Source organism: Heloderma suspectum, chromosome 1 (assembly GCF_057233095.1).
Source record: "Heloderma suspectum isolate Gila_16-S chromosome 1, 16-S_ref, whole genome shotgun sequence".
NCBI lineage: Eukaryota > Metazoa > Chordata > Lepidosauria > Squamata > Helodermatidae > Heloderma > Heloderma suspectum.
The window spans coordinates 359,566,490-359,591,687 of NC_139458.1; the positions used below are offsets into that span (position 1 = coordinate 359,566,490).

General features: G+C 40.6%; 1 protein-coding gene across 5 annotated transcripts in view; it reads right to left on the reverse strand.

The window, feature by feature from the left end:
• Window positions 1-338: 338 nt before the first annotated feature.
• The window catches only part of RNASET2 (ribonuclease T2), a 29,617-nt gene continuing 4,757 nt past the window's right edge, over window positions 339-25,198 (reverse strand). For 2 of the 5 annotated variants that reach the window (XR_014786758.1, XR_014786759.1), the window contains exons 2-10: window positions 23,437-23,545; window positions 21,300-21,366; window positions 14,634-14,689; window positions 11,612-11,669; window positions 10,874-10,938; window positions 8,344-8,457; window positions 6,259-6,304; window positions 5,724-5,906; window positions 357-2,251 (exon numbers count right to left, since the gene is read on the reverse strand). Coding sequence is in view for 3 of the 5 variants with exons in the window: in XM_084828000.1 (XP_084684126.1) it covers window positions 2,042-2,251; window positions 5,956-6,030; window positions 6,259-6,304; window positions 8,344-8,457; window positions 10,874-10,938; window positions 11,612-11,669; window positions 14,634-14,689; window positions 21,300-21,366; window positions 23,437-23,525 (780 nt within the window). In the remaining 2 variants the exon portion in view is untranslated. Of the gene's footprint in view, window positions 2,252-5,723; window positions 5,907-5,955; window positions 6,031-6,258; window positions 6,305-8,343; window positions 8,458-10,873; window positions 10,939-11,611; window positions 11,670-14,633; window positions 14,690-21,299; window positions 21,367-23,436; window positions 23,546-25,198 lie in introns of all 5 variants that reach the window. The other 3 variants (XM_084828000.1, XM_084828001.1, XM_084828002.1) reach the window with 3 other exon arrangements.

The window sequence follows — 25,198 nt, forward strand, 5'->3', positions numbered from 1 at the left end:
AAATGATGTTAATTCCTGACAAGATGGAAGCAATGTGGATAGGTAGTTCTCATGTCTGGGAAATGGGTATGCGATTTGTTCTAGATGGGGTTACATCCCCTGGAAAGAGCAGGTATATAGGTTGGGTGTACCCCTTGATCCATCTTTGTCACAGTATCTATAATGTTGTCAAGTTCAGCATGAATATAAGTGATTTTACCCTCCAAGTGCCTAGCAAACTTCTCCTTTGGAGAAGAAACAGTCTGTAGGGGGGTGGTAACATCACAATAACTGTGTGGTAAAGTCCAGAAGAGGAACAAGACCCCATACCAAAAAAGATGGTCAAACACCCTCAGATGAACAGTCTGTGATTGTTTGCAATTTGTGTTAAGTTTATTGGGTTTTATTTTAAAATTAATGAGAAATATGGCAGTGAACCAATTTTACTGAAGAAAAACAAGAGTAAACCATGTGTGAATGGCAGTTTTATTTGTAAAAACAGCCACCAATCTATATACAGAGAGAAAAAAATGTCTGTAAAGGGTTCCATTTAAGACACTTATTATTAGCTTACCGAGATGACTTAGATTCAAAAGCAACATATAATTGCTCCCCACTAGCTCATTTTTTTTAAAGTAACATGACAGTGCCCAAGATGAAAACTACTTGGAACTGTGTGCTCCATGTGTGCACACAACAGTTTTCCACATGCATCAGCTACATGGTTTCCCCCACACATTTGAAAGTGATGAATTCTATCAGAGACAAATGGGCCTTGAATCCTTTCAAACTAGTACTGATGGTGAAAATCCAGGTGATTTTGAAACTCACACATGGAACCCAGAACTCAAGAATTTAGGCTATACCTCAAAACTGGGGAAGAACCAAAAAAACTGAAGATTCAAGGTTTTGTTTGCAAAATCACAAAGGGTGAAATTTATACTGGCAATTCAGAATTTAAAAAAAATAATTCTAGCATAAATCACCACAGCAGGAGTAGGTAGTATATTTCTTGCTTAAGACCACTATTTGTTCTACTCTTATTAGTGGTAAATTTACAACAGAACGGCAAGCTACACACAATGCAAGTAATAAGCTCAAAGGAGTAGCTGAGTACTGAAACATATTTAGTAGAAACAAGCAGAAATATTATCAAAACCAGATCTTCATATTTAGGTCTTGATCTTAAAAATAGAAATGAAGATTGAGCCTTTGCACCCCACAAAGAAAACAAATAACTGAATATCTTGAGAATTAACAACAAAGTTTCCAGAAAAGAACACAAATAGGTTTAGTCCTAAAGAATGAGAGGTGATAATCTGTCTTGGGCCAAAACCTAATATTACTTTAAAAGGCATTGGCCATGTTTGTTGGAACAGTAATTTCAGGAGCAATTCTGTTCATTCCAATGATATTGCTCTGGCGAAAATAAGCTGTACATTACTGCCTTTTCTACTGTGATTGAAAGTAGTCTACCAACTGACTACCACATGGTATTTGCTGCATCAAGGGCATTCACTGACCACTCACACTGATTGTTAGTTCAGTTATGTCAGTTAGTTACCTCTGAAGGTGCAATCCTCAAAAAATTACCTTCTCTAAAGGAAGCAATGTGAGTGCTGCACCTTCATTGTTGCCAATAGTATTTGAACAGCAGAAATGATTTAAGTTTTTTGGGAAAAAATGTTTCTCACCCTTTCTGAAACATAAAGTTATTACCATAAAACCTGAGGCAATTACCTACTAACTTGAAAGTCTGCTTTACTGAAATCACTGGCAGGTAAGAGTATTTAGAACAATTCAATGTGAAAAAGAAATTCCTAAAATGTATTAAGTTCACTTTTAAAGCAGAGGTAATGGTATTTTAGTAGCACAAATGAAGAGAAGGATTAGTCCACAGAAATGAATCCTTTCTATCTTTGATAGCTTTGATACCAATATTGTCATTTGTACATGGTGCATCCAAAGCAAGGAGAACTTAAACATTTCAAACAAAGTTTCACAATATTCTTCTGAAGTAAAAAAAGGATATTTTTTTCTCCAAACACTGTTGCATGCTTTGCTAAACATCAGCAAAATTTGCAACAAAGTACTTCCCAGTATGCATATGCGAAGGATAATATGTTAGCGTATCATTGCAGTTTGACAGATCCTCTGCTTTGAAGAAGTCTTCATGGTAAGAAGAGTTATTGGACTTTGACTCTGTGCAGTTTCTCAGTGTAAACTCCTTGGTGAGACAGAATTTAATCTGGCCAATTGTTTGTAGTTGACCCTGGAGAGGAGAAATAAATCAGGCCTGGAGCTTCATTTTTTAAAAAAACCACTACAGACATTTCTAGGAGAAAGGGGTAAAAGAAATATAGAAAGCATATAAAAAAATGGCACTGGTTAGTCAGTTGTGGGCATTTTGGTGCAATGAAGCTACAAGCTACATAAACTTTAAGAGCTAACTACAACATCTAATTAGAGACAGATTGCATTTACAGTTACAGAAATACAATCAAATAAATACCCCATGTACTGAATATTTAGCAAAATGTTTTACTTGAATAGTTGTTATCGTGTCAAGATGGCCAAGGTACTAAAATGTATCAGTAAACACAATGAAACTATTTTGCTCAGAACGGCCTCCCCCAACTACTTTCCTTCTGCAGGTGGAAAAAATATGGTCACTGTTTGAAGTCAGCATCCTTAAAAATTCACATTGATTCTTTAACTATTTTTAAGCTGTATTTAATCAATGATATTGTTCCTAGAGATTAATCAATAAGTGTGTTATTCACTAGTTGATAAAACAGAAACAATATACATAAGAAAGTGATGCACTTATTTAACGTGCAGTCATCTGTGCCTACCAGATGGAGAGAAAAATCTATGTTTATTGGTTTTTATCACCAGTAAAAAATGATTCCAGTGACTTCAATAAGAAATTATTTCTTAGTAATGTTAAAAGCATCATACAGTTCAAAGTAGTTCTTATCAAGAAAAAGAATGAAAAGCCTAAGCCCCAACACAGTTTCTTGCACCCAGCAAGCCTCGGAAATGTATTTCTCTGAAAATGTCTGGGAGAGCTTCTCTGAAATTAAATTTGGCCTTTGGGTTGAAAGAGGTTCAACACTATGCAGCAGTACACGGCATATCACATGTGGTCAATTAAACAAGCCAGAAATTCCAAGGGGTGAATTCAAGCTCTTGCCCATGCTTGAAACAACTCCCAGGACTCCACTTCATACTTTTTGGGTGATTCAAGGGGCTTTTAAAAAACAACTGTTTAATATAACCATAAAAGAGTTAAGGTGAAAAGGAAGAGTTGCATCCATTTGTTCCCATGAAAATAAAACTAGTTTGATGGCACGTATTAAGCTCTAAAAGCATCTTTAACTTGCCACTTTTCCAAGGAGGGGGAACAACATCATCTTACTGAATGACAGTCGTATGGAACTGAGAAAGAGGAGCAGCTGCCTATCATTATGAAATGTTCTACAGCAGGAGCACCAGATCAGAGATGCAAAACTAACAAAAACAACACCTGCACTGAAAGACATACTGCATTCTCTAATTCTGAGTGAGTCAGCAGTTGATTATTGAGTAGCAGAGCCAAATAACCTTAACTAAGAAAACAAAAATTGCTTTGAATTATATCTGTTCCGATCTTCAGTTTGAAAATATTTTATTTAAGCTTTCCAAGAAGTACCATGCAGTGAAGTATCTTTTAAAAGAAATCTTCCAGTTGGCCATAATCAATGCACTCCAAAAGCACTTTTAAGGTTAGACACATAAACCAAGGTAAATTTTATTTTAGTGGATAGCTAAAGTGTCTGAATATAGGAAAAAGAGAATAAGTTACCCCTGATAACACAGGCTTCACTGGACAGTTATACTGCTGCCATTCCAAATAAAATTACTTTTCTTATAAAGAGCCAATATGGTGTAGTAGCTAGAGTGCTGGACTAGGACTATGGAGACCCGGATTCAAATCCCTCACTCACCCAGGAAGCTCACTGGGGGATCATGGGCCAATCACTACCTCTCAGCTTAATGTACCTCACAGATCCGTTTGGAGAATAAAATATGGGAAGAGGGAGGGAACCTTGTATATCACCCTGACCTCTTTAGAAGAAAGGTGTGAGAAATAATAATGTTAAGGGAGGCAGCAGTTGCTAGTGGGGAAACATTGTATTGGACATGTGAGATGAATATTAAAATCCCAGCTTAGTCGAAAGAATAAAAGAGGAGCCCTGTTGGATCAGACCAGATGCCTATGTACCCTGGCACTCTTGTTTCCCACAGTGGCCAACCAGATGCCTCTGGGAATTCCACAAGCAGTAGGACATGAGTGCAATATCCCTCCCCAACTGCAACTGGTATTCAAAGGCATGCTGCCTCTAATCTTGGAGGCATCATTCATCATCATGACTAGTAACGATTGATAGCCCTATCCTCCTTCAATTTGTCTCATCTGCTTTTAAAGGTATTTAAGGGCCATAGCCAGGATGGGAAGTGGAAGGAGGAACCAAATTAGGGCTGTGAGGGAGGAAGGGCTTTACCTGATTGGAAATGGGACTACTATTTCTAATAGGAGAAATGTCCTCCCATTGCAAATAGCAGCTACAAAGTTTCATTCCGACTGGGACTGTGGCAAAGGCAAAGGTTTAAAGCCCCCCCCCCTCCCAATCTGCATCAAACCCGCCCTGGTTATTTGTGAAAGGAAAAGCACATCCAGTTTGGCTCTTAAGTTGATGTCCATCAGCACATCTTGTCATTTAGCTATGCAATGAGGGAAGAAGTACTTCCTTTTATCTGTCCTAAATCTACCCCCTCCCCCCATTTATCATTATTGGATAACCCTGGGTTCTGGTAATATGACAGGGAAAAAACTCCCTATCCACCTTCTCCGCACTATACATAATTTTATACACCTCTATCATATCGCCCCTTACTCGCCTTTTTTCTAAACTAAAAAGCCTCAAATGTCATAACCTCTCCTCATAGGAGAGTTCTCCAGCCCCTTAATCATTTCGGTTGGCCATTTTTGTCCCCTTTCCATCTCTACAATATCCTTTTTAAATGAGGTGATCCGAAGCATACACAGTATTCCAAATGTGGTCACACCATAGATTTGTATAAAGGCATTATGATATTGGCAGTTTTATTTTTGCTCCTTTCCCTAATGATCCCCCTTTTTGTATAACTGCTGCACAAAGGGTCAACTTTTTCCATTGCTATCCACCATGACCTCAAGATTTGTTTCCTTACTACCAACTCAGACTCCCTCAATGTATTGATTAGCTGCTTTCTAACCCGGTACAGAGGCCAATCTTAGGGACAAGTCACCTACTTTTGTTAGAAGATCAGCCAAAACATGCATTAAATGGCACTGGGCAAATCACTGTTTTTTGTTAGGCCCACTGCAAGCATAAATATATACATCAAGTAGCTACATCAAATATAAATAATGGCTTCTTACTTTGAGAGAAGACAGAGGGGGGCAAGGAGGAGATAAGTATATGCCAACCATCTTGGAGAAGAGAGGAAATAAAAACTAGCACACTTTATCTAAGGTAGTTATAGGAAAATCCAGAACTCCAGACTTTATGAAGGGTGCAAATTCTCTCCCACCCTCACCCCAACAATATTTGGAATATTGTTGTTTGAACAGATTCTTCACCAAGACATTTTCACTTCAGATTTGGGGGGCTTCACATTCAGTGAATATTAATTTGGGAAAATAGTTTAGAACTTACAAAATTTGGGGAGTGCCTCTCTCCCATACATTTTGAGAAACTGTTTAATAGATTTTCATGACTGAGGAGAGTAGGCTGGAAAGTTAGCGCAATGGATTCACATCTGCAAGAAGGCTTTGTTTTTTAGGGAAAAAAATCTGGGGTATTCCCCCATCAGGATTCCAGAGATTAAAAATAATTTTTCTAAAAAAGAGAGAAGAAAGATTAATTAGGAAATCACTAATAAAGATACCTCTTCTGGAGAAAGACACTGAATCTTTGGTATTACGTTGTAAACACTTGTAAGAGCATCTCTGATGGCTGCCAGCTGAAGATTTAAACATGAAACAGTTGAAAGGCTCAAAACATCACTTCAACAAATGAAATATTTTCATATTCAAGTGTCTTACACAAAATCTGTAATTATGGAAAATAATCAGCAACACAGAATGTATATATTTAAAAAGAGCATTTTTGTCTTACTGCACAACATTAAAATGTTAAAATGTTGCTACTTTTACGGTAGAGCACAATAGAAAGCTAAGTCTCCTCTTACCTCGTAGTAGGTACTGCCTGGCTTTATTCCCACTTTCAAGAGATAACTGAAAGAGAGACAGCTTTCATCTAGCATTGAAAAGATAGAATTCACTACATGCCATAATGCTATAGTAAGATAATAAACATCGTGCTGAAGGGGCATATAAAAAGAAGTTAGACAGAAAAGATGTATGAAACTGGAAGAAACATAGTTTGTCTCAACTACCTGGAATGGTTAACAGAGTTCTATATGCATTACCTTTCTATTGCTGGTTTGCTCTAATGAACTGTTATAGTACCTGTTGCATGTATATGGCAGGTGGGGAAGAGTGTCCTTGGATCCATAAGCCACTGTGTGACTGGAAAGTTTGTGTCATAACAGTTAAATTCTGTTTTCTGTCAGTAACATTAACTTACAACCACTAAACTGAATGGCTAGAAGTTAATTTTGTATGGATACATTCACATTAGGAATGAGCTTCACAAGGGCAATACATTCATTTTAGGGCTACTTGTATTTCTGGATGTGTGCAGAAAATATGATGGCCACTATCTAACCAGTTATCTATGGCAGTAGTTTTCAAATGATGTTCTGGGAAATCCTAGGGTTCCTTGTAAGCTTATCATGGGTTCTCAAATGAGGAGTAATGGGAGGCATGTTTTTCTAAGATAGGTTATCTATCTCTCCTGTCTCCAGCATGCAGTTGGAGGAAAGCATTGAGCTTGTTCTAGGGTGTACTCACTTGGTTTGCATATCATAGCTACCCAGGGTTTGTTTAAAACCCGGGTAGTTGTGAATGAGCAGGAGTGAGTAAGCGTGCTGGCTCCCACCGCCCCACTCTCGTTGAGCTAAACAACCGAGGGATGCTTCATCCTGGGTTGTTTAGTGTGACATCTCAACGCAGAATTGTGGGTTTTTAGGGGAGGAACAACCAAGACTTGTAACCCATGGTTTGTTCTGGGTCACGAGTCTGAGTTGTTCCTCCCCTAACAACCCACAATTCTATTCCACAACCCACAATTGCTTGATGTGCAAACCAGGTCATACTTTCTGTGGGGTGGTGAAAAGACCCAAGAGGTGCAGCAAGAAACCCATATGAACCAAGTATGCACAAAGCACTTCCAGTTCCTCCCTTTCAACATGTGTGGACACGTGTTTTATTTTCTATTGGATAGATATATTGAGGAATAATGAACAAATAATGATTATAAAATAATCATTTATTGACCCACAATTTTCTATGTTTCTTGTGTTCAGTGATTACTTTGTTTTCCAGCCACAGTTGAAGAGTTATTGAACAGTTGCTTCAATAAGAATTAGAATGAGTGCCTCATGATTGCTTGTTGCACCTTCCACTAGATCTGAACCTCACTGGCAACTGAACCCATAGAAAGAAAGAATATTGAAAGTAATTGGGTGAGTTTGCACAACACGACAACCCACTGTGCGAAATAAGCTATGCAGTGTGAGTTGTCATGGGAACAACCCACGGTGAGCCTGACAGATGCTTAGGCTTACTGTGGGTTGTTCTCCCGCTCAGTCTTCCAGCTGTCTCCAGCACATATCCTAGGGGACTTGATGGCAGAACCCATCTTGTCTACCACCAAGTCCCTCTCCCTGCTCCGATCATGACCCCAGTCACGTTCAGAGGTGTTTTTTTTGTGCCCCGATAGTTGTGCAAAACAGGGCCAGTTAAAAAAAAAAAAGTGTGCAAATGTCTTCGTAATTTTATATTTTTAAATAATTGTCAGTTTTTCGCAATTGCTGAGGTGCACAATTGCGGCTGTCAAACTATATATACCCTTGCCTTGTATGGTTCATCTGTCAAAGGGAACAAAGTGGACTAGGAAGCATACAGGGTAATTGACAAGACAGGGCTGCATATACACTAGTTTGACAGCTCACAGGTCGGGGGGATAAAGGGGACCAGAGTGGCCCTTTAGCAAAATTATCTTTAGGTTTTAAAGTGTGGGATTTATCCTTGGGGGTCCCCCCTTCCATTCCACCCCCCCAAGTCTCCCCCAAGTTGTTTATTTATTATTAAAGGGTGATGTAGGATTCACCCCATTTTTGGAGCTTCCCGTTTACTAAAAATTTCCCCACCTGTTAAGGTTAAGTTTTTTATAGAGTTCCAGTGCTTTACTAAAGTACTTTTCTTGAGAATTAAGAGCTTCCAGTGTTGCTGCACAAGTCCCATGTTTGTCCCATTCATGTTTCCTATATGAAGAAAACAAAACAAAAAAGTTAGGTTAATCTTTAAGCACACATATATTCAGAGGGCTACAAGAAATTCTGTAACATAAAATACTTCAGAAGAAAATCTCAGACATGTGCCCAATTAAGCAACCAACACAGAGCGCTTCTGTTCTTAAATATTTTTGCTCTCCATATCACACAGTACTTGGAAAATGTCAGGCACAATGCTTATTTCCATAAGTCCAGTTCCTAATACATATCATTTGAAGGTGGGGAGGAATATCCTCCCATTTCAGTATGGGACTGAATTATAACTAATACAGCATTTTGGGATGATAAATTATAGAAAAGGATTTCTCCCCGCCCCCCAAGAGTTAGTTATAAAGGAAATACAAGAATAAAGCAATGGGCATTATCCAATACTGTCCATGCATTAGTGGATCTACCACTAGAACAACGGAAACCTACTGGTTCCTGAAGCAATCAGAAACGAGCTAAAAAGCTTGTTTCTGGAAGGGGGCAGATCAGTGGAACTCACAGAAAATTATAGGTATAGTTTGTTAGATTTCACAATCTCTTATAGTATTTATATATAAAAGTCTGTTACTAAGTACTGGATCCAAAGGCTCCCTTCTGAGGATGGAAGGACTCCTTCAGTTCCTACATCTTTTCTGTAGGCTAATAATATCAAACCCAGTACAACAGAACTGTGCTTGAACAGAGCAGTATTTCTAAAGATATAAAGAGGAAGATAAAAGTGTGTATAAAAGCAAGGGTAAGTCTAGAAGAGCTGTTCATTTTTAATTTTTGATGCTGCTAGTCCCTCTGCTTCTCTTTGTGCATTTTCCATCCAATGATGGGCTTCTTCCTCTTTAGACTGTGCACTGCTCTTTATAGTGGATTGCTTAAAATTATGCAGATATAATTGCATATCTTTGCATACATATATCCCACAACTAGCTATGTGAACTTAAAACAGTTATGGAGGGAAAGTTTTCCTGAGCTCTCTCTTCCCCGCAGTCCCCTGAGAAGCGTACCTAGAGGGGGCCCTGAACAATATGGGATGGGGAACAGAGGCTGCTGGAGGAAAGAATCACCCCAAATTGGGGAGCCCTTAACAAACAGCCCCATCCCACATTGGTCACGATAGCCTCCTGAGTCTCTGGTAAGGATTTCTGGGCCAGTGCAGGTTGCTGCAGGGAGGAGGAGGGGCCAGGATGCTTTCTTTTTGTGAACTTCCTCAACTTATCTTAGGATTCAAGCTGTACATTTTACTTGTGGAAACACTGTGATTTTGCATTTCATGCTTCCGCCACGATGAGGAGCAACTGCATGCATGAAACTCTTTTGGATCACCTGCTGGTTGTCAGAGAACATTTCTGTGCTACTGGAGTTTTCTTAAGGTGCTTGGATTGGTAGCACCACCCTTCTCCAGTTTGACAGGTACGTGTTAGTATAGCTCAAGAAAGAGAAAAACTTGCAGAACACTTCAGTACAGAGATGCAGCCTTTCTGCCTCTTCTGCTTCATATGAAATTGGAAACTATGGAAACCGTAAACCCTGAAAGCTCTAAAGAAAAACTAGTTTTGTTTTCATTTGTCAATTGAAAAAAAAAACCTGTCTTGTTCCTAGCAGATTTTCATTTGTCACATATCAAGGACGATGTCACCAGCTTGACTGCATCATGAATTGACAAAGGTTAATTGCTAGATACCCTCTTTCAGCGAGGATCAACACTAAAGCTTTGTGTTGATTTTTTTCCTTTCAAGGTTATAGAGTTAGAAAAACAAGAACAACTCTGGAAGAGAATAGAAGAGATGGGAGTTTGGGTGCTCAGTGCTCAAGAGATTTACTTTTTTATGATGTTCTCCTACACATATTCATGAGGAAGTTGGAGTGTTGAGTGAAAACCAGAGCACATTATAACAAACTGCACTCCTTATTCTCCACCTTCCATTCTGATTTCTGTACTGCGCTCATGTTATTTACTATGCTATGTAACATAGTAGTTTTTCCTTTGGGCTCCCAATAATTGTATATGTATGGTTGTATTGCTGCAAATATGGCCCAAACTTGCCAGTACGGTAGATGTTTCCTCAGTAGCATCTAACAAAAGGCAACATATGACCTGAAATGGTTGCTACTATTTACCCCAGGCCCACTCAGCTTCACTGGCTGCCAATTGCACAGGAAGTCTGAACACAATGTTATGTCACATGCCATCTTCTATTAGACATTGCTATGGAGGCACTGGATGATGACAGTGATACCTTACAGTCCCTGTAATTTGTAGTTTGGGCTTCTTTCAGTATAGTCACAAAGTGATGTGGCAAGTTATAAACTGAATGGATCTGAATGGTTATGCAGTCAAGTGATCAACTGAAAATAATATTTTTGCAAAATATTTACCAACATGTTCTAAAGTGGCACAACTCACCAGAAACTGGTATGATTTGGATGAAGCACGTCTGGCCAATATTGGTTCATGTCTCCCATGAGATCCTACCAAAAAATAATAATGATGCTATAAAACTAAAAAGCAGCATTGTACTCTGTCTAAAGGTGAGGATACAGCTAGGGACAGCATAAGGTTCTCAGTGTATGTGTTGTGGAGCAAACACAGGTATGGTAACACCCTATGCAAGGCTATAGCACAAAGCTGTCCAGCTCTGCCCACTGACTGTAAAACATAAGGAGCAAGCTCTGTTTAACGCCTCTTGGCTAGCATAGGGTTATGCCAATATTATGCTCTGGGCCACTCTGCAAACTCTTAGGATGGGGGCTCTAGGGGCAAGCAGTGACCCTACCCCCTCACCACCTCCATCCTAGTTTGAAAAAAAAACTTTGCTCGGTAATCTGGATGTTTTGGATTGCAGCCCTCCAGATGTTTTGGATTACAGCTCCCATAATCCTTGGCCATTGGCCATGCTTGCTGGGGCTGATGAGAGCTGTAGTCCAAAACATTTGGAGGGCACCAAATTCGAGAAGGCTGCTTTAAAGCATATTTTAATGTGTTGTTAGCCACCCCAAAACATGGAATGGACAGGAAAGAAAATGTCTGAAAATTAAAAGCATATTCATCTTGAGTAACAATTGACAGGCTATGAAAAATATTGATGATTAAACAAACAAAATTTAATCATGCTCAGGATTTAATTTTTCATTTGATTCATACCTGAAGCTCAGATATATTGAAGTGCCAGGTTTTATTACAGTCTTCTGTTTTATCAGGCCTATGGAAGAACCAGAGCAAAATTAAAATATGGGGAGTGAAATCCAACAGTGTCCATCCATCTGGTAATGGAATGGCATCCATCAGTGGAACAATTTCCCCTCCCCCTGCAGCCCCCTCCAATCTGTGCTGGAGGTTTGGGGGACCGTCTGGAGCAGGTTTGGGGGAGGGGGGAAGAGAAAATTTTGCTGTGTGAGGGGAAGTCCACTCCAAAACATTGGGTTTAACTACTACTATTAAACAGTGGGAGGGTCCATATAAAATTTTGAAAATTTGAAATAATCTTTAGGAAAAATGAAGCCCATTTCTACCATATCAAACCATCTAAATTGTACTAAATCATCAATACAGGTGGAGTGGTTTATATGCCTGGATCAATTAGCAAAACATTGGTACTGAAGGTTTTGTTTGTTCCTTCAGCTACTTAGTCCCTGCACCAGGGTTGGCAAAAAATGTGCTGCCCTTGCTCCTATTTAATAGCAGCCTAACATGCAGACAAGTAGCAAGTAAAACTTTCCCACCAATATTTCCACGCCAAGAAAAATTTCACTTGTTAAATTTATGCACGAGCTTGAAATGAGTGCATATTCTTCCCCCATTTATTCTTTCCTCCATTTCCCTTCCCTTATCTGTTGTCCTCCCTGTGACAATGTTTAGATAGTAATGCTCCTTAGAGCAGGGATTGGTCTTCTGTAAGGCACCATATATATTAAATAATAGGCTTGGGCCGCAGTTGAAAGCATAAGAGCAAAGCCAATAAAGGCAGAAGTGGCAATTCTACTAGTCATTCTTACCTAAGATTCATACTCCAAAATTCTACAATAAAAGATATGTCAGAGCCATTAACCAACACCGAAATTATATCATTTTTAGTCTGCTGTTGAGGATATGGTTTTACAATGCTGTTTTATTATGTTCATTTTGTTTATTGTTATTATTTGGTTGCTATTCACATTTTTATTTGTAAGCTGCCCCAAGTTTCAATTTTATCACAGAAAAGCAGGATATAAATTTTCAAATAAAGATATCTAAGAACAAAGGGAACCTCAAACTGGCAGCCAGAGTACAGATGCTTCTTGTTTTGAGAGGTGACAGCTAAACAATATTTTATTTGTTTCAATTTTTTATCCCCATTATTTCCCAAAGAAAATTCAAAGTGGCTAGCAACAAATTAAACAAAACACCAATACAACTGGAAAACCCACAAAGAGAACCTGTGCTTTGTTGTTGGGTTGTTAATGTGGCTGGGTTCACACAACAACCCATGGTTCAATAACCCACACTCAACCCATACTCAACTTTGAGTGTGGGTTGTCGTGTTGTGTGAACCCAGCCAATTTTACCTTGTGCCACTGTGTGTCCCAAGGCATGGAATAAACTCTTCCTGGCATCACTGAAACATAGTGGAAGTCCACAGTAAACTACACAAAGAGTGGCCACTACTTGATTTTCAGCTGGTCATGCTTCTTAGCTGTGCTATTAGATAATTTTAACACCAAATCAGAGCACTGCAAATGGTATTGTAAAATTATTGAAACTCAAAGTAACTCTTTAAAAAGGACATATTCTAATTATGTTATAAAACCAAGCTGGGGAATACTATTAAAACAAAGCTTGAGAACATTAGATTCTATACCAGGGGCAGTTGTATTTTTTAAAGAAAGCCTTGAACAGTTCTGAGTCAATATAATTGCTCAAAACGTCTGCTGGAAGTCTGTAGGTTAGCAGAGTATCAGCTGACTTCCATTTCTCAAGAGATGTTAAGCATGAATAAAAATGCAAAACATGAACACACCCCATCCCGCTCCCCGATTCTTATTCTCCACAGCAAGTCACTACAAAAACAAAAACTACTGAAAAGTTTCTCTGCAGCAGGGGCAGGCAACTCTGGGAGGTCCGAAGGCCATTTTCACCACTCCACCCCATGGCCCTCACTCCACAGGGCATCAGTGGCATTCTGTGGGGTGCTGGCAACAAAAATAAAAGTTGATTTGCTGTAGATTTTCACTGGCAAATTAGTACAGAATGCTATAATGGCTAAAATTAGCTTGCAAAGAAGCTAATTTTGGGCACTGCAGTGTTCCATAGCTGTTTGCCACTGAAAATCAGCAGCAAATTAGCTTTTAACGGCTGTTGCAAATTTTGGTGGCGCACACCACGCCAGAGGGTGCAAGCAGCCCACCGCCACGTGATGCCCACCCCTGCTCTAAAGTTTTTGGTGTGTGTTTGGATTTGAGAGCATGTACCAGCACATCTTATTTCCTCTTTCCACCTAAAAAATCCTGGCACATTAAAAAAATTAAATGACAAAATTCTGTGATAGCGTAAAGAAAGGAGGGGCAATATATTCATTCCAGCCAGGGGTTCTGATCCATACTTGTATTTTCTTATGGAGGTGCAGGACAGTGAGCAGTAATGTGAAGATATTTTTAAAATAATGTGATTATGAATTGGGAATTGTTGCCTGTCTTGATCATTTCAAGATACGGTGACTAAATATTCCAAACAAAGACAGATGGCATGTTACTTACAAAAACTGTCCAGTAAAAGAAGCTATCAGCTTGTCAACAGATATGGTGTAATTAGTCTGAGCACTGCCCTCAGTATTTTAACTGTTATGTATAATGTAGATAGGAAAAATGGCATAGGTATTACTAAAACCATCATTGTTTGTAACTGAACATACAGTGACCACACAGCTAAGCATCTTGCTCCATTCTTCGAAGGATTCTAGTCAAAGGCCACCACTAGTCACTGGATCCAATGCATCACTTATCTAAAAGGTTAGAGCATTTTGTTTCTTATGGGTTTCCAGTTAAAGACGTCTGGCTAGATGCTTCAGATATAGGCTAGCATGGGCATAGACAGGAGACTGAAAGGGATTCTACACATCATCTAGGTCAAATTCTCCATTTCTAATGAAATGTGACAGAATGAAAGATTATTTTCAGATTTAAAATCTTACCAGAGTCCATGGATTGTCCAGTACATTTCTGGATCTTTGCAATCATCGGCATTCATCTAGAGAAAACAAGTCCATCATTTTATCAGAGAAAGCTAGTTTTTATGCTAAACAGAACACACATATTTCTAAGGATAAATGACACAGCTCATTGTTGTTTTTAGCTCATATCCCCAAGAAGTGTAAGTGCTATTATATCGCCTTCATTGGAACAGCAGCAATTAAGGTAACAGCAGCAATATGTAATTGTATTTTCCCCACTAAACCTACCATTTTGCTATGGAAAGAGATGGAAAGAGATTTATGTTAAAGTAATATTTGGTTTAGCTCTATCATAAAGTCAAGTCATTCAAGAATCCTGAATATGGTTGTCAAAATGACCAAGGAGAATGGGTGTGATCCCAAAAGATTAGCAGTGCTCATCTTCTTAAAGAGGAAGAAAGATTGCCGAGATAATAGATTTATGTATCTGGGAAGATATTACAGCAAATAAATGGAATAATTTGTCAACTATCAAGAAGAAAACATACTGATTTCTAATAATGTGAGATATGCACCAATGTGGCATGATTAAGAATACTGTTGCCAGGGAGCACCAGCTGCTTCCATTCTGTGTTCCCCACACCGTCACCCTGGCTCAATAGTTTCCAGTTAGTCCGGAAAACTTGACTGAAGAGATCTAGCAAGCTAGGAAAAAATGCATTTGAAGTTTCCCATCAAACCCGCTACTGAAATAGATAAGGGAAAGCACGCACGCAACAAAGCCAGGCTCAAGGGACACATTGGCCAGCGTGGCTTTGCCTGCCCCACGCTTTCTTCCATGGTATTTATTTTATTAAATGTATTAATCGCCCATTTGGCTGGTCACCCAGCCACTCTGGGCGATGTACAACAATAAACACAGTTCAAAACAATAAAATTCAACGTTAAAAGCATCACATTTCTAAAATTACCCTAACTCACCCCAAATGCCTGCCTGAACAACCACGTTTTTAATGCATGGTGGAAGCTCATTAAAGAGGGGGCATGGTGGAGTTCCCTAGGGAGGGAGTTCCACAGAGTGGGGGCCACCACAGAGAAGGCCCTCTCCGTCGTCCTCGCCAGCCTAGCTGTCCTGGCTGATGGGACAGAGAGAAGGCCATCCGAGGCTGATCTTGTTGAGCAGCCTATCTGGTGTTGCTGGAGGCGCTCCTTGAGATAGGCTGGGCCGGAACCATATAGGGTTTTAAAGGTCAAAACCAACACCTTGAATTTGGCCCGGAAAACAACTGGTAACCAGTGCAGCTCCTTCAGCACTGGAGTGATGTGATCTCACCGGCGGCTGCCTTTAATCAGGTGAGCCGCCACGTTCTGTACCAGCTGCAGCTTCGAAACCGTCTTCAAGGGTAACCCCACGTAGAGCGCATTACAGTAGTCTAAATGAGAGGAGACCAGGGCATGTACTACCGATGGCAGCAGATGTCGGGAAGGTAGTGGCACAGCCGTCATATCAGATGGAGTTGATACAGTGCTGTCCGGCTCACAGCTGACACCTGAGCCTCCATGGACAGCTGGGAGTCTAAGATGACAACCCCAGCTGCAGACCTGGTCTTTCAAGGGTAGCCGTACCCCATTCAACTCCAGGTCAGCATCCCCCAACCTCCTCTTGTCTCCCACCAAAAGTACCTCGGTCTTGTCAGGGTTCAGCTTCAGCTTATTCCTCCCCATCCAGCCACTCACCGTCTCCAGACAGTGGACAGACAGGGATTCTACGGCCAACCTTGGTGAAGATTTGAATGAGAGGTAGACCTGCGTGTCATCTGCATACTGATGACACCGCACCCCAAACTTCCTGATGATAGCCCCCAGCGGCTTCACATAGATGTTAAACAGCATCGGGGAGAGGATGGAACCCTGTGGCACCCCACAAGTGAGAGCGCACAGGTCCGAAACCTCCTCTCCTAGTGCTACCCTCTGGTACCTGCTGGAGAGGAAGGACTGGAACCACCATAATATGGTGTCTCCAATGCCCAACCCCTCCAGGCGGTCCAGGAGGATACCATGGTCAACGGTATCAAAATCCGCTGAGAGGTCGAGGAGAACAAGGAAGGAGCATTCGCCCCTATCCAGAGCCCTCCTCATATCATCCACTAAGGTGACCAAGGCCATTTCTGTCCCATGCCCAGGCCTGAAGCCTGACTGAAATGGATTTAGATAATTGGCTTCTTCCAAGTGTGCCTTCAACTGCATCGCCACCACCCGCTCAATCACCTTGCCCCAAAATGGCAGATTTGAGACTGGGTGAATGTTGTTCAGAACTTGGGGATCCAAGGAGGGCTTTTTTAAAAGCGGTCTTATCACTGCCTCCTTGAGGGCTGATGGCATCACTCCCTCCTCAAGGGGGGCGTTTACCACCACCCTGATCCCCTCACCCAGCCTCTCTCTGCAGCTCATAATGAGCCAAGATGGGCAAGGATCAAGTAAGCAGGTGGTCGGCCTTACAGATGAAAGCACCTTCTCCTCTTCATCAGAAGGAAGAAGCTGGAACCGATCCCACAAAACTGGTTTGCCACAGACCGCCTCTTGCTCACTAACTGTATCCACAGCACAAGGAATAACACTCCTAATCCGATCAATTTTATCTGCAAAGTGCCTTGCCAAGGCCTCACAGGAGGACCTAGAATGCTCCAGCGGTTCTGGAGCAACTGGACCAACCAGGCTCTGGACTACTTGAAACAGCTTCCTGGGACAGCACTCCGCAGATGCGATAGAGGCAGCATAATGGTATGGATCTAAACTTGTTCACTTGCTAATTGCTAGGCTCAAATAGCAGTTAAAGGACCAGGAGCCCATTCAAAAGTTTGCAATCTTAGTGGGATCTCACCTGACTGAATGCTCCTCCATAATTCTTTTTAAAAACACCTGCACATGGGAAACTAGCATCTCACAGAGAAGGATTCTAGCCTAACCTTCTGTTATGCTAGCTCTCTATGTACAGGAATGTTTTACATAGGTGTGGGAACATGCAAAAATGGTACAACCTAGACAAGGATTTCCAACCTCATCTGCTGTTTGTGATTACTAGGAAGCTGTCATTGGAACCAATAAGAAGCTTCCCTTCCTATGTAAATAGCAGCTTCAGAGAAGCACTTTTCCTTGGGACCATGGTGTGGGGGACAGGACACGGGGACTATCTCTTTCCACCCTCTGTGGTCCTGCTGTTGCTCAGCCCCTCTGCAGCTGCTGTTTACATTTTATAAAACCCTGCGTGTTAACTGCATTCATGCAGTTAACTTCATGTCTAGTTTGGCCTTTAGATTCTTCTTTGTTTTGCTTTCGGTGGTCATGGATAAGCGAGCAGAACTTTTTTACTGATTCTATTTCAGCTTTTTCTATCATATTATTAATATTGCCTTGGATCCTTAGGTGCCCTTCCATGAATGTAAAGCCTCTTCCATTCATGGAAGGGCTGTTTCTGACTTAGCGAAAGAGCATTGCACAAGAAAAGTGATCTGAAATCCAGAGATGTTCTTCCATTTACATTAAAATATTTGCCATTTTTTCTGGATTCCATATCTTTAACTGTTTACAGTTTAAATCCCTCAAGATAGGGCAACATCTAAATAAAAGTAGATGATGAAAAAAAATCTCTCTAACATGACATTAAAGTGGGATTATTTTGATACTTGGCTTGCAATTTTATATTTGGCTATATTTTACAGATTGTTACAGAAAGTATTATCTGCCCAACAAGAATCTGGCCTCTACCAGATAGTTTTTCATATGACCACAGGCTCTTCCACAAAAAGAAAAATACTGGAGAAGACATGACCAATCATAATAATTGCTTTTTACAGAACATTCTATTAAGGCACTTTAAATATGAATCATACAACGTTTTATTATTTCTTGTATTCATCAGGGTTTTTTTTATCAAAGTAGTTTTACATGTTAAAATATTCCTAGCAGAATACCATCCATTAAATAACTGCAAAATCATTTAAAGCTGGCAGCAAGTGCAACATTTTGACTGGCAAGAGATGACCAGGGACTCTTCTCCGGCCATGACCTGGGGTTCAGCGGCATTGGAAAACATTTAGAAGAGCCACTTCCAAATGTCTCAAAGTCTTGGTCTTGGGCTCTCCCCAACATTGCCTCCAGATTTAGAGGCACCTGGAAGGAACACGCACGCAGATTCATTCTCACCCACATCACACATACACCCATTCACACAAAAAGATTCTCTCTCCCTATGCTACATTTAAGCTTCAAAAAAGCTTTCTGTTGAAGCCAGTGGCTTTTCCCAAACCTACTTGTAGCAATGGGTTGGGGGATTGAGGGTGTGTGTGTAATAACAGCTGGGGAGGGGAGAGTTAACCCTTCCCTCTAAATGGTCTTGGGAAAAAAGTCTTCCATTAGCTTCAATGGAAGGCTTTTTCAAAACTGAATTGCAATATGGGGAATTTGTGATTTGGGAGGAGAATGGTCACAGTGCATTGGGGGGGGAAGGGTTAATTCTTCCCTCCCAGCTGAGCCCCCCCAATCCCCCCCCCCTGCAAATAGGCCTGGGAAAAGCCTTCCACTGAAGGCAATGGAAGCTTTTTTCAAGCTTAATGGTTGCAGGAGTGGGGTGAGAAAGGAAGGGCAGAGGTTCCTCACCCATTGTTCTAGCCACTGCACCACACTGGTTAAAGCATGGAGTATTTAAATGGAAGATTCCTGCAAAAATAACTTGATTATTGTTGAAGTATTTTGTCTTTCAAACCTCCAAAATTACTTTGGCTACTGACATAATGCTGAAAGTGACACTCAAGGCATACCCGATTTATTCTGCTCACCTGAAACATACCCCCATTGTTTATTTTTGGCTTATGAATATTGGGGAGGAAAAAAACTGGGGGCATTATACTATGGCCCAGTTTCGACAATCATATCTTGACTTAATAAGCCAAGATATGAACGAGCTTTTTTCCTGTGCACACAGTCCCTTCTCTTCTCCCTTCATGGTGCAGAGCAAACCAGAAAGTTTCAACTGACCATAATTTCCCATTTCCTCTAAGCTAGGAAACTATGCTCACCAGCTTTGGGTCAAGCTAGATATTAAATCAGGTTTGAAGGTGGTTTAATATCCCGACTTAAGTTATATAAGAACATAAGAAGAGCCATGCTGAACCAGACTAAAGGCCTATCTAGTCCAGCATTCTTTTTCCACAGCGGCCAACCACCTGTCTATAGGAAGTCCACAAGAAGGCCATGAGTGCAGTAACACCCTCCTGCTAATGTTCCCCAACAACTGGTATACAGAGGCATTCTGCCTCCGATACTGGAGGTAATATATAGCCATCATGACTAGTAGCCAACTAGTAGCTAGTAATCATAGTTCTTGGCTCAGACAAAATCAGAAACTATGGTTAGAGAGTTTGTGGTTTAATTGCTCATGCCATGAAGCAAAGGAGTGAAGGGGCTCTGAGCATAGGCAAAAGGCTTGTTCATTTGAATGTAGCCATTACCTTTTGTCTTAGCTTCTTTAAGCAAAAATACAATAATGTATCTGTATACAGCCTATTTTCACAGCCAACAATAACAGTGCCATTGAGCCTCTGTCAGGCCATTTGTACATGTGACTGTTGTTACTGCAGGACAGAAAGCAAAGGAGAGTCAAATTAGACCAGAAACATCTCTTTAGTTAGTTTAGGCTTTATATTCTCTTACTACAGACACAAAATGTACTTGTAGTTTGTGTGAAAATACCTGAAATGAATACATCTGTCTTATTGCTGAAATAATTTAAACAAAACTCAATAAGAAAGCATTTCCATGAGATATAATACATAGACTTTAATAGATTCTTCACATAATTAACTGCCTAAGGCTGTGACAACTCTGCTGACTTATTAAAATAAACTCTAGGATGAACAAAGAAATCTTAACCCTCTTGGGCAACCGTCTGTGTTAGGATGAAACAGAGGTGCCCCTCCACCATCAGAGAGGAACTTTGTTGTGGGGGGTGAGGGGCACAAATGGACATGTCCATACCAGAGGCCCTAGTTATGCCTTTGGAAAGCTCAACAGGCATAACTCTACCTGTACTCAGCAGTAGTGGTAGCCAGTAGTAGGCCTGAAATGGGGAACCATGGGGAAGGCTTTGGATCTACTAGATCCAAAGCCCCTGGTATTCCTGCATGGGCCTCTTACCCATGGCAGAGGTATTTTCCCTCCCGTTGATTTCAATGGGAGGGGTGAAATTTAAAAGGAGAACTGCCACGGGAAAAGCTGGCAAGAACCTCCCTCCCACTCTGGCCACTCATGTGCCAGCAGGGCACTGGATGCTAGGGTGGTTCTGCAGTGGATCTCCCCTTCTGCCCCATTTAGAAGTGTTCTGTGATACATTAGTGCCTTTACATATATATGTCATGGATCAGGTACTGCTTTGATCTCTTCCTACAGACATGATAATGTAAAGTAGTCTTCAGAAATACTACCTGCAATTGGCCCTGGATTTTAACTCTGTGGGAAAACCCAAGAGAAATAACCTTCTCTAAAACTGGATTCCCCCTCGCCACTCCTTATGTGGTGGTCAAATAAATAAGGGTTTTTCCCATCTCTTCTGAAATTGGTTGTGCTATCTTTTCAGGATACAGTTAGACATACATTTGAATGACATACATCCCTTTAAAAACGACAACTCACCTTACATACAGTCACTGGCCAATGATGAACTAAGTATAATTTTTCCCACTTATGAGGGTGATCATCACTGAAACATATAAAAATTACATTTTATATTCTTTAAAATGTTCAACTAATAGCAAACAGCCACTGTAGTTTAATTGTCCATTTTCAAAGTGTTAAAACGTACTGTTCAACAAACTTTATACATGAGAACCTAGCAGTGCAATGGGGTTTTCCTTTGCTTGGTATAGAGAATATGAGTCATTTTCTATGTATGTATATGTAGTTAGTTCCTTTTTTACAAGGATGTCAAGACTGTGAAGCTGAAGTCTCCAAGCGAAGCCAGAAGTTCCTTTTGAAGTTGCCATCGTAACTACTGAAGAGGCACATCATTTCTCAGTATAGAATGAAATGCTTCAGTTTGCCTCTTCAATAGTATAGCAGCTGCAGTGGAAACGTCAAAGAAATCTCCAGTTGCACATGCAGTTCTCCCTTGTGTTTGCTGGACCATGGCTCAAAACATTTATTTACTATATGCATTTTGAGGAAATCCAGAGAGTTCATCTTATGAGATGAACAGGAAAAATATATTTTCTGAAACTGTGAGCAAAAGTGAAAATTACTAGAAGAAAGTAACTTCTACAGTTATTAAGAAAATGATTAAACAGTAATATGAAATGGACAGGAAAAATATATTTTCTGAAATGGTGAGCAAAAGTGAAAATTACTAGAAGAAAATAACTTCTATGTTTATTAAGAAAATTATTAAACGAACAATAATATGGTTTGACGGGGAATCTATCACTTTGTTTTGGAGATCAGTTTGCCCATTTGAGGGAACAACTGCTTAAGAATGCTATATTCTAAGAGTAAAATGTAGGGCACTTATCTGGAACAGCTGATAACCGGAGACAGAGACCCAGTTTGCATGTGGGTTTGCATAACCCAGGGTGGGTTTTGAGCCTTGTTTGTGTCAGGGTGGTTTATCATGACGTCCAAACCTGGCACGGACAACAGGCCATGGGTTATTTGAGGGCTGTTTCCCTCTCAAACAAGCCATGCAATCCAGGTTTGGATGACATAAGCTGTGCCTAGACAGCTAATTAGGCAAATGGTGCCCAGCACACGCCACGGCTTAAACAAACCACCATGGCTTGTTTAAGTTGTGATTAAGTGAACTGTGTCATAGACAGGGACAATCATCTGGGTCTCTTCCAGTAAGTATACTTGGACATCAATACAAAATTGACCAGAATACCACTGCTAAAACACCTTTTGGTAGAAGGGTGCTCCAACTAATGTTCTAAGCACGTCGGGTAGGCAAGGGGGACTGGAGATCTTCTGAGCCTCCCAGAGAGAATTCATTGTTTTTGAACATCTCACTCCTGACTATTTCACCTTGCTGGATAGGAAAGGAAAACTGGATTTACCATAATTTCCATTCTGTCCTAGCGAGGGAAAGGCAGTCAGCCCCATCCAATGGATTGTTACTGAGGAATTCCAGCAAGCTCTCTGATGCCTACAGGGTTCCCTGTGTTGTTCTTTGGCATGATTTGTGGACTGTTTAATTATTTCAAGGCCTCCTTGGGGGTGTCTCCTTTTTTATTCACTGCTACTGTTCTTTTTTCTCTGTGTGTTAATCTCTAAAAGATCACCTTAGTGGCATGTTAGCATTTGCTTAGAATTCCTCAGGTTCTAAGAACCTGAAGTTTTATCTCATTTGGGGCGGGAGCGGGGGATTCTTGCCTTAAAAACAATTCAAGCCCTGCCTTCTGACATAGCAGAACAGGAGTAAAAAGACAGCATGCTATGCAGATCTCATGAAGCAAAAGCTTCTGGGTGAAACAGGACATGGGAGCATAAGATCTATCCAATTAATCCCTTCTGCAGACAGAACTGCTTCTGTCAGTTGAGTGGGGAGGGGGACAATTCTCCCACCCTCTGCATGCCCTCAGAATTTACTCAGGAGGATTGGGGGACCCTCCAAAGCAGATGGGGTGGGGGAGGCACAGGTGGAGGAGTGGAAACGCAAGCCAAAGTCTACTCGCGCAACACTGAATTTTGCCCACTGGAATTAAGCCATTCCAGACTGTTTGCTCACTGGACAAGATGATACAGTACTCTCAGCATCTAATGCTCTTTATAGAGGACTTACCCATGAACCAATGTATGTTTAGCAAATCCAAAAAAGATACCAAGTGAAAAGCATCCAACAATCCAACGGTACTGGATCACAGGTTTCATTTTTTTAATTTACAATGTATCTATGAAGGAAAACAAATATGTAAGCATAACACCACAACCAGGTAACTGTTAAAGGACAAAAGAAACATTTAAAAACAGCTAATACAAATTGAGTAAAATAAGGTTTTAGAGACTGAGGGTAGCATCCCATACTGCCACTGTGCTCTCGCTCATGCAATAGAGTTATCAGTTCAAAAATCAACTCCACAATCAAGGGGAAACATTTGTTTCTGGATCAGGACAGGTCAGGGGGTCTTCCTTCTGCAAGTTCCACTGACCTGCCCCATTCTGGAAACAATTTTTTTGCTTGTTTCTGGTTGCTTTCTTAACCACAAGCTCATGGTTGTGCTAGCAGTGGGTCTTGCTGGCAGACTTAGATACTGTCCTGAGTGTTGCCACTTAAACTGTGATACTTCTTGAAAACTGTGCATGGTTTTCCAATGGGAAAGACTGAGTAATGAATAGTGCTCAGCAGAAGGCACACCATTTATAAAACTAATTCAACATATCAGGTAAATTAATATTAATGCCTCTTTAAGAAAATTTTTCTATGTTTTCCAGTACTATTAAAAATACCTTACGGAAAACCATTGTTGAACTCTAAGCTTCCCACAGTGTCCAGACAGATCTTTCTCTCTCTCTTTTATTTCAACATCATTATATTGGAGCTCATTCTGATCCTACTGTAGGTGCAGTATCCACATGTGGAGGAATTCCATGGGACATAACAGAGTTCTGTTTCTCCCTCCCATATGGGACATAGTCCACTTCAGGAATGGAAAACCTGTGCACAACTCCAAGACTTTGCTCAACCCCAACCCACCCGCAGTCAAAGAATGAGAGCTCAAAACCACAGTGTTTGACTGAGTGGGGGTGGACGGAGTTGGACAGGGATGGGAGAGGCCTTCCAACACTTGTAATAACCTGGGAAGAAGATAAGAACATAAGAAGAGCCATGCTCGATTAAACTAAGGGTCCATCTAGTCCAGCATGCTGTTCACACAGTGGCCAACCAGCTGCCAATAGATCTGTACATACAGATGCCTGTGTGTACGTGGCAGGAGAAAGAAGAAAAGCAAGACTGGATGAACTAGTACACCACAGGCGAATATCCTATAGTATCCCTCCACATGTGGGCAAAGGGACCAGAATGAGCCTTCTGTGTAGTAGTATACAAACCAGGTGTTTGGGCCTACTATATTTGCAGGCTTCACTTAAACCAGTAACCGCATGCAAACAAACATGCACATCAGCCAAAACTGAAATATTTTTAAAAAAAACCTTCAAAGAAAAACCTTGAGAACTGCATGGACTTTAAAAGCAGGTAAGGATTACAAAAGCATCCCTCTAAAGTTTAAACTTAAGACAAATGTAATGAGCAAGTCAGTTAAACCAGAGTATTTGTATTTAAACTGATTCAGTTCTATTAATGCATCAGATTGCTTGGCACAGGACCAACTCCGATCAGATCATATATTAAAACAGAATTATTTTCAAACGTGATGAAAAAATAAGGCAGAACTCCAATTCCTCTTCTTCGCTACTCACTTCTTGTGCTATTTGAACAACTTCCTTAATTTCTTTTCTCAGTTCCCTATTAACTTGATGACATCAGAATTTAAGGGTGGTTTTTTTTTTTACAGTGCTGTTTCTGAATCACTCAATAAATGCTG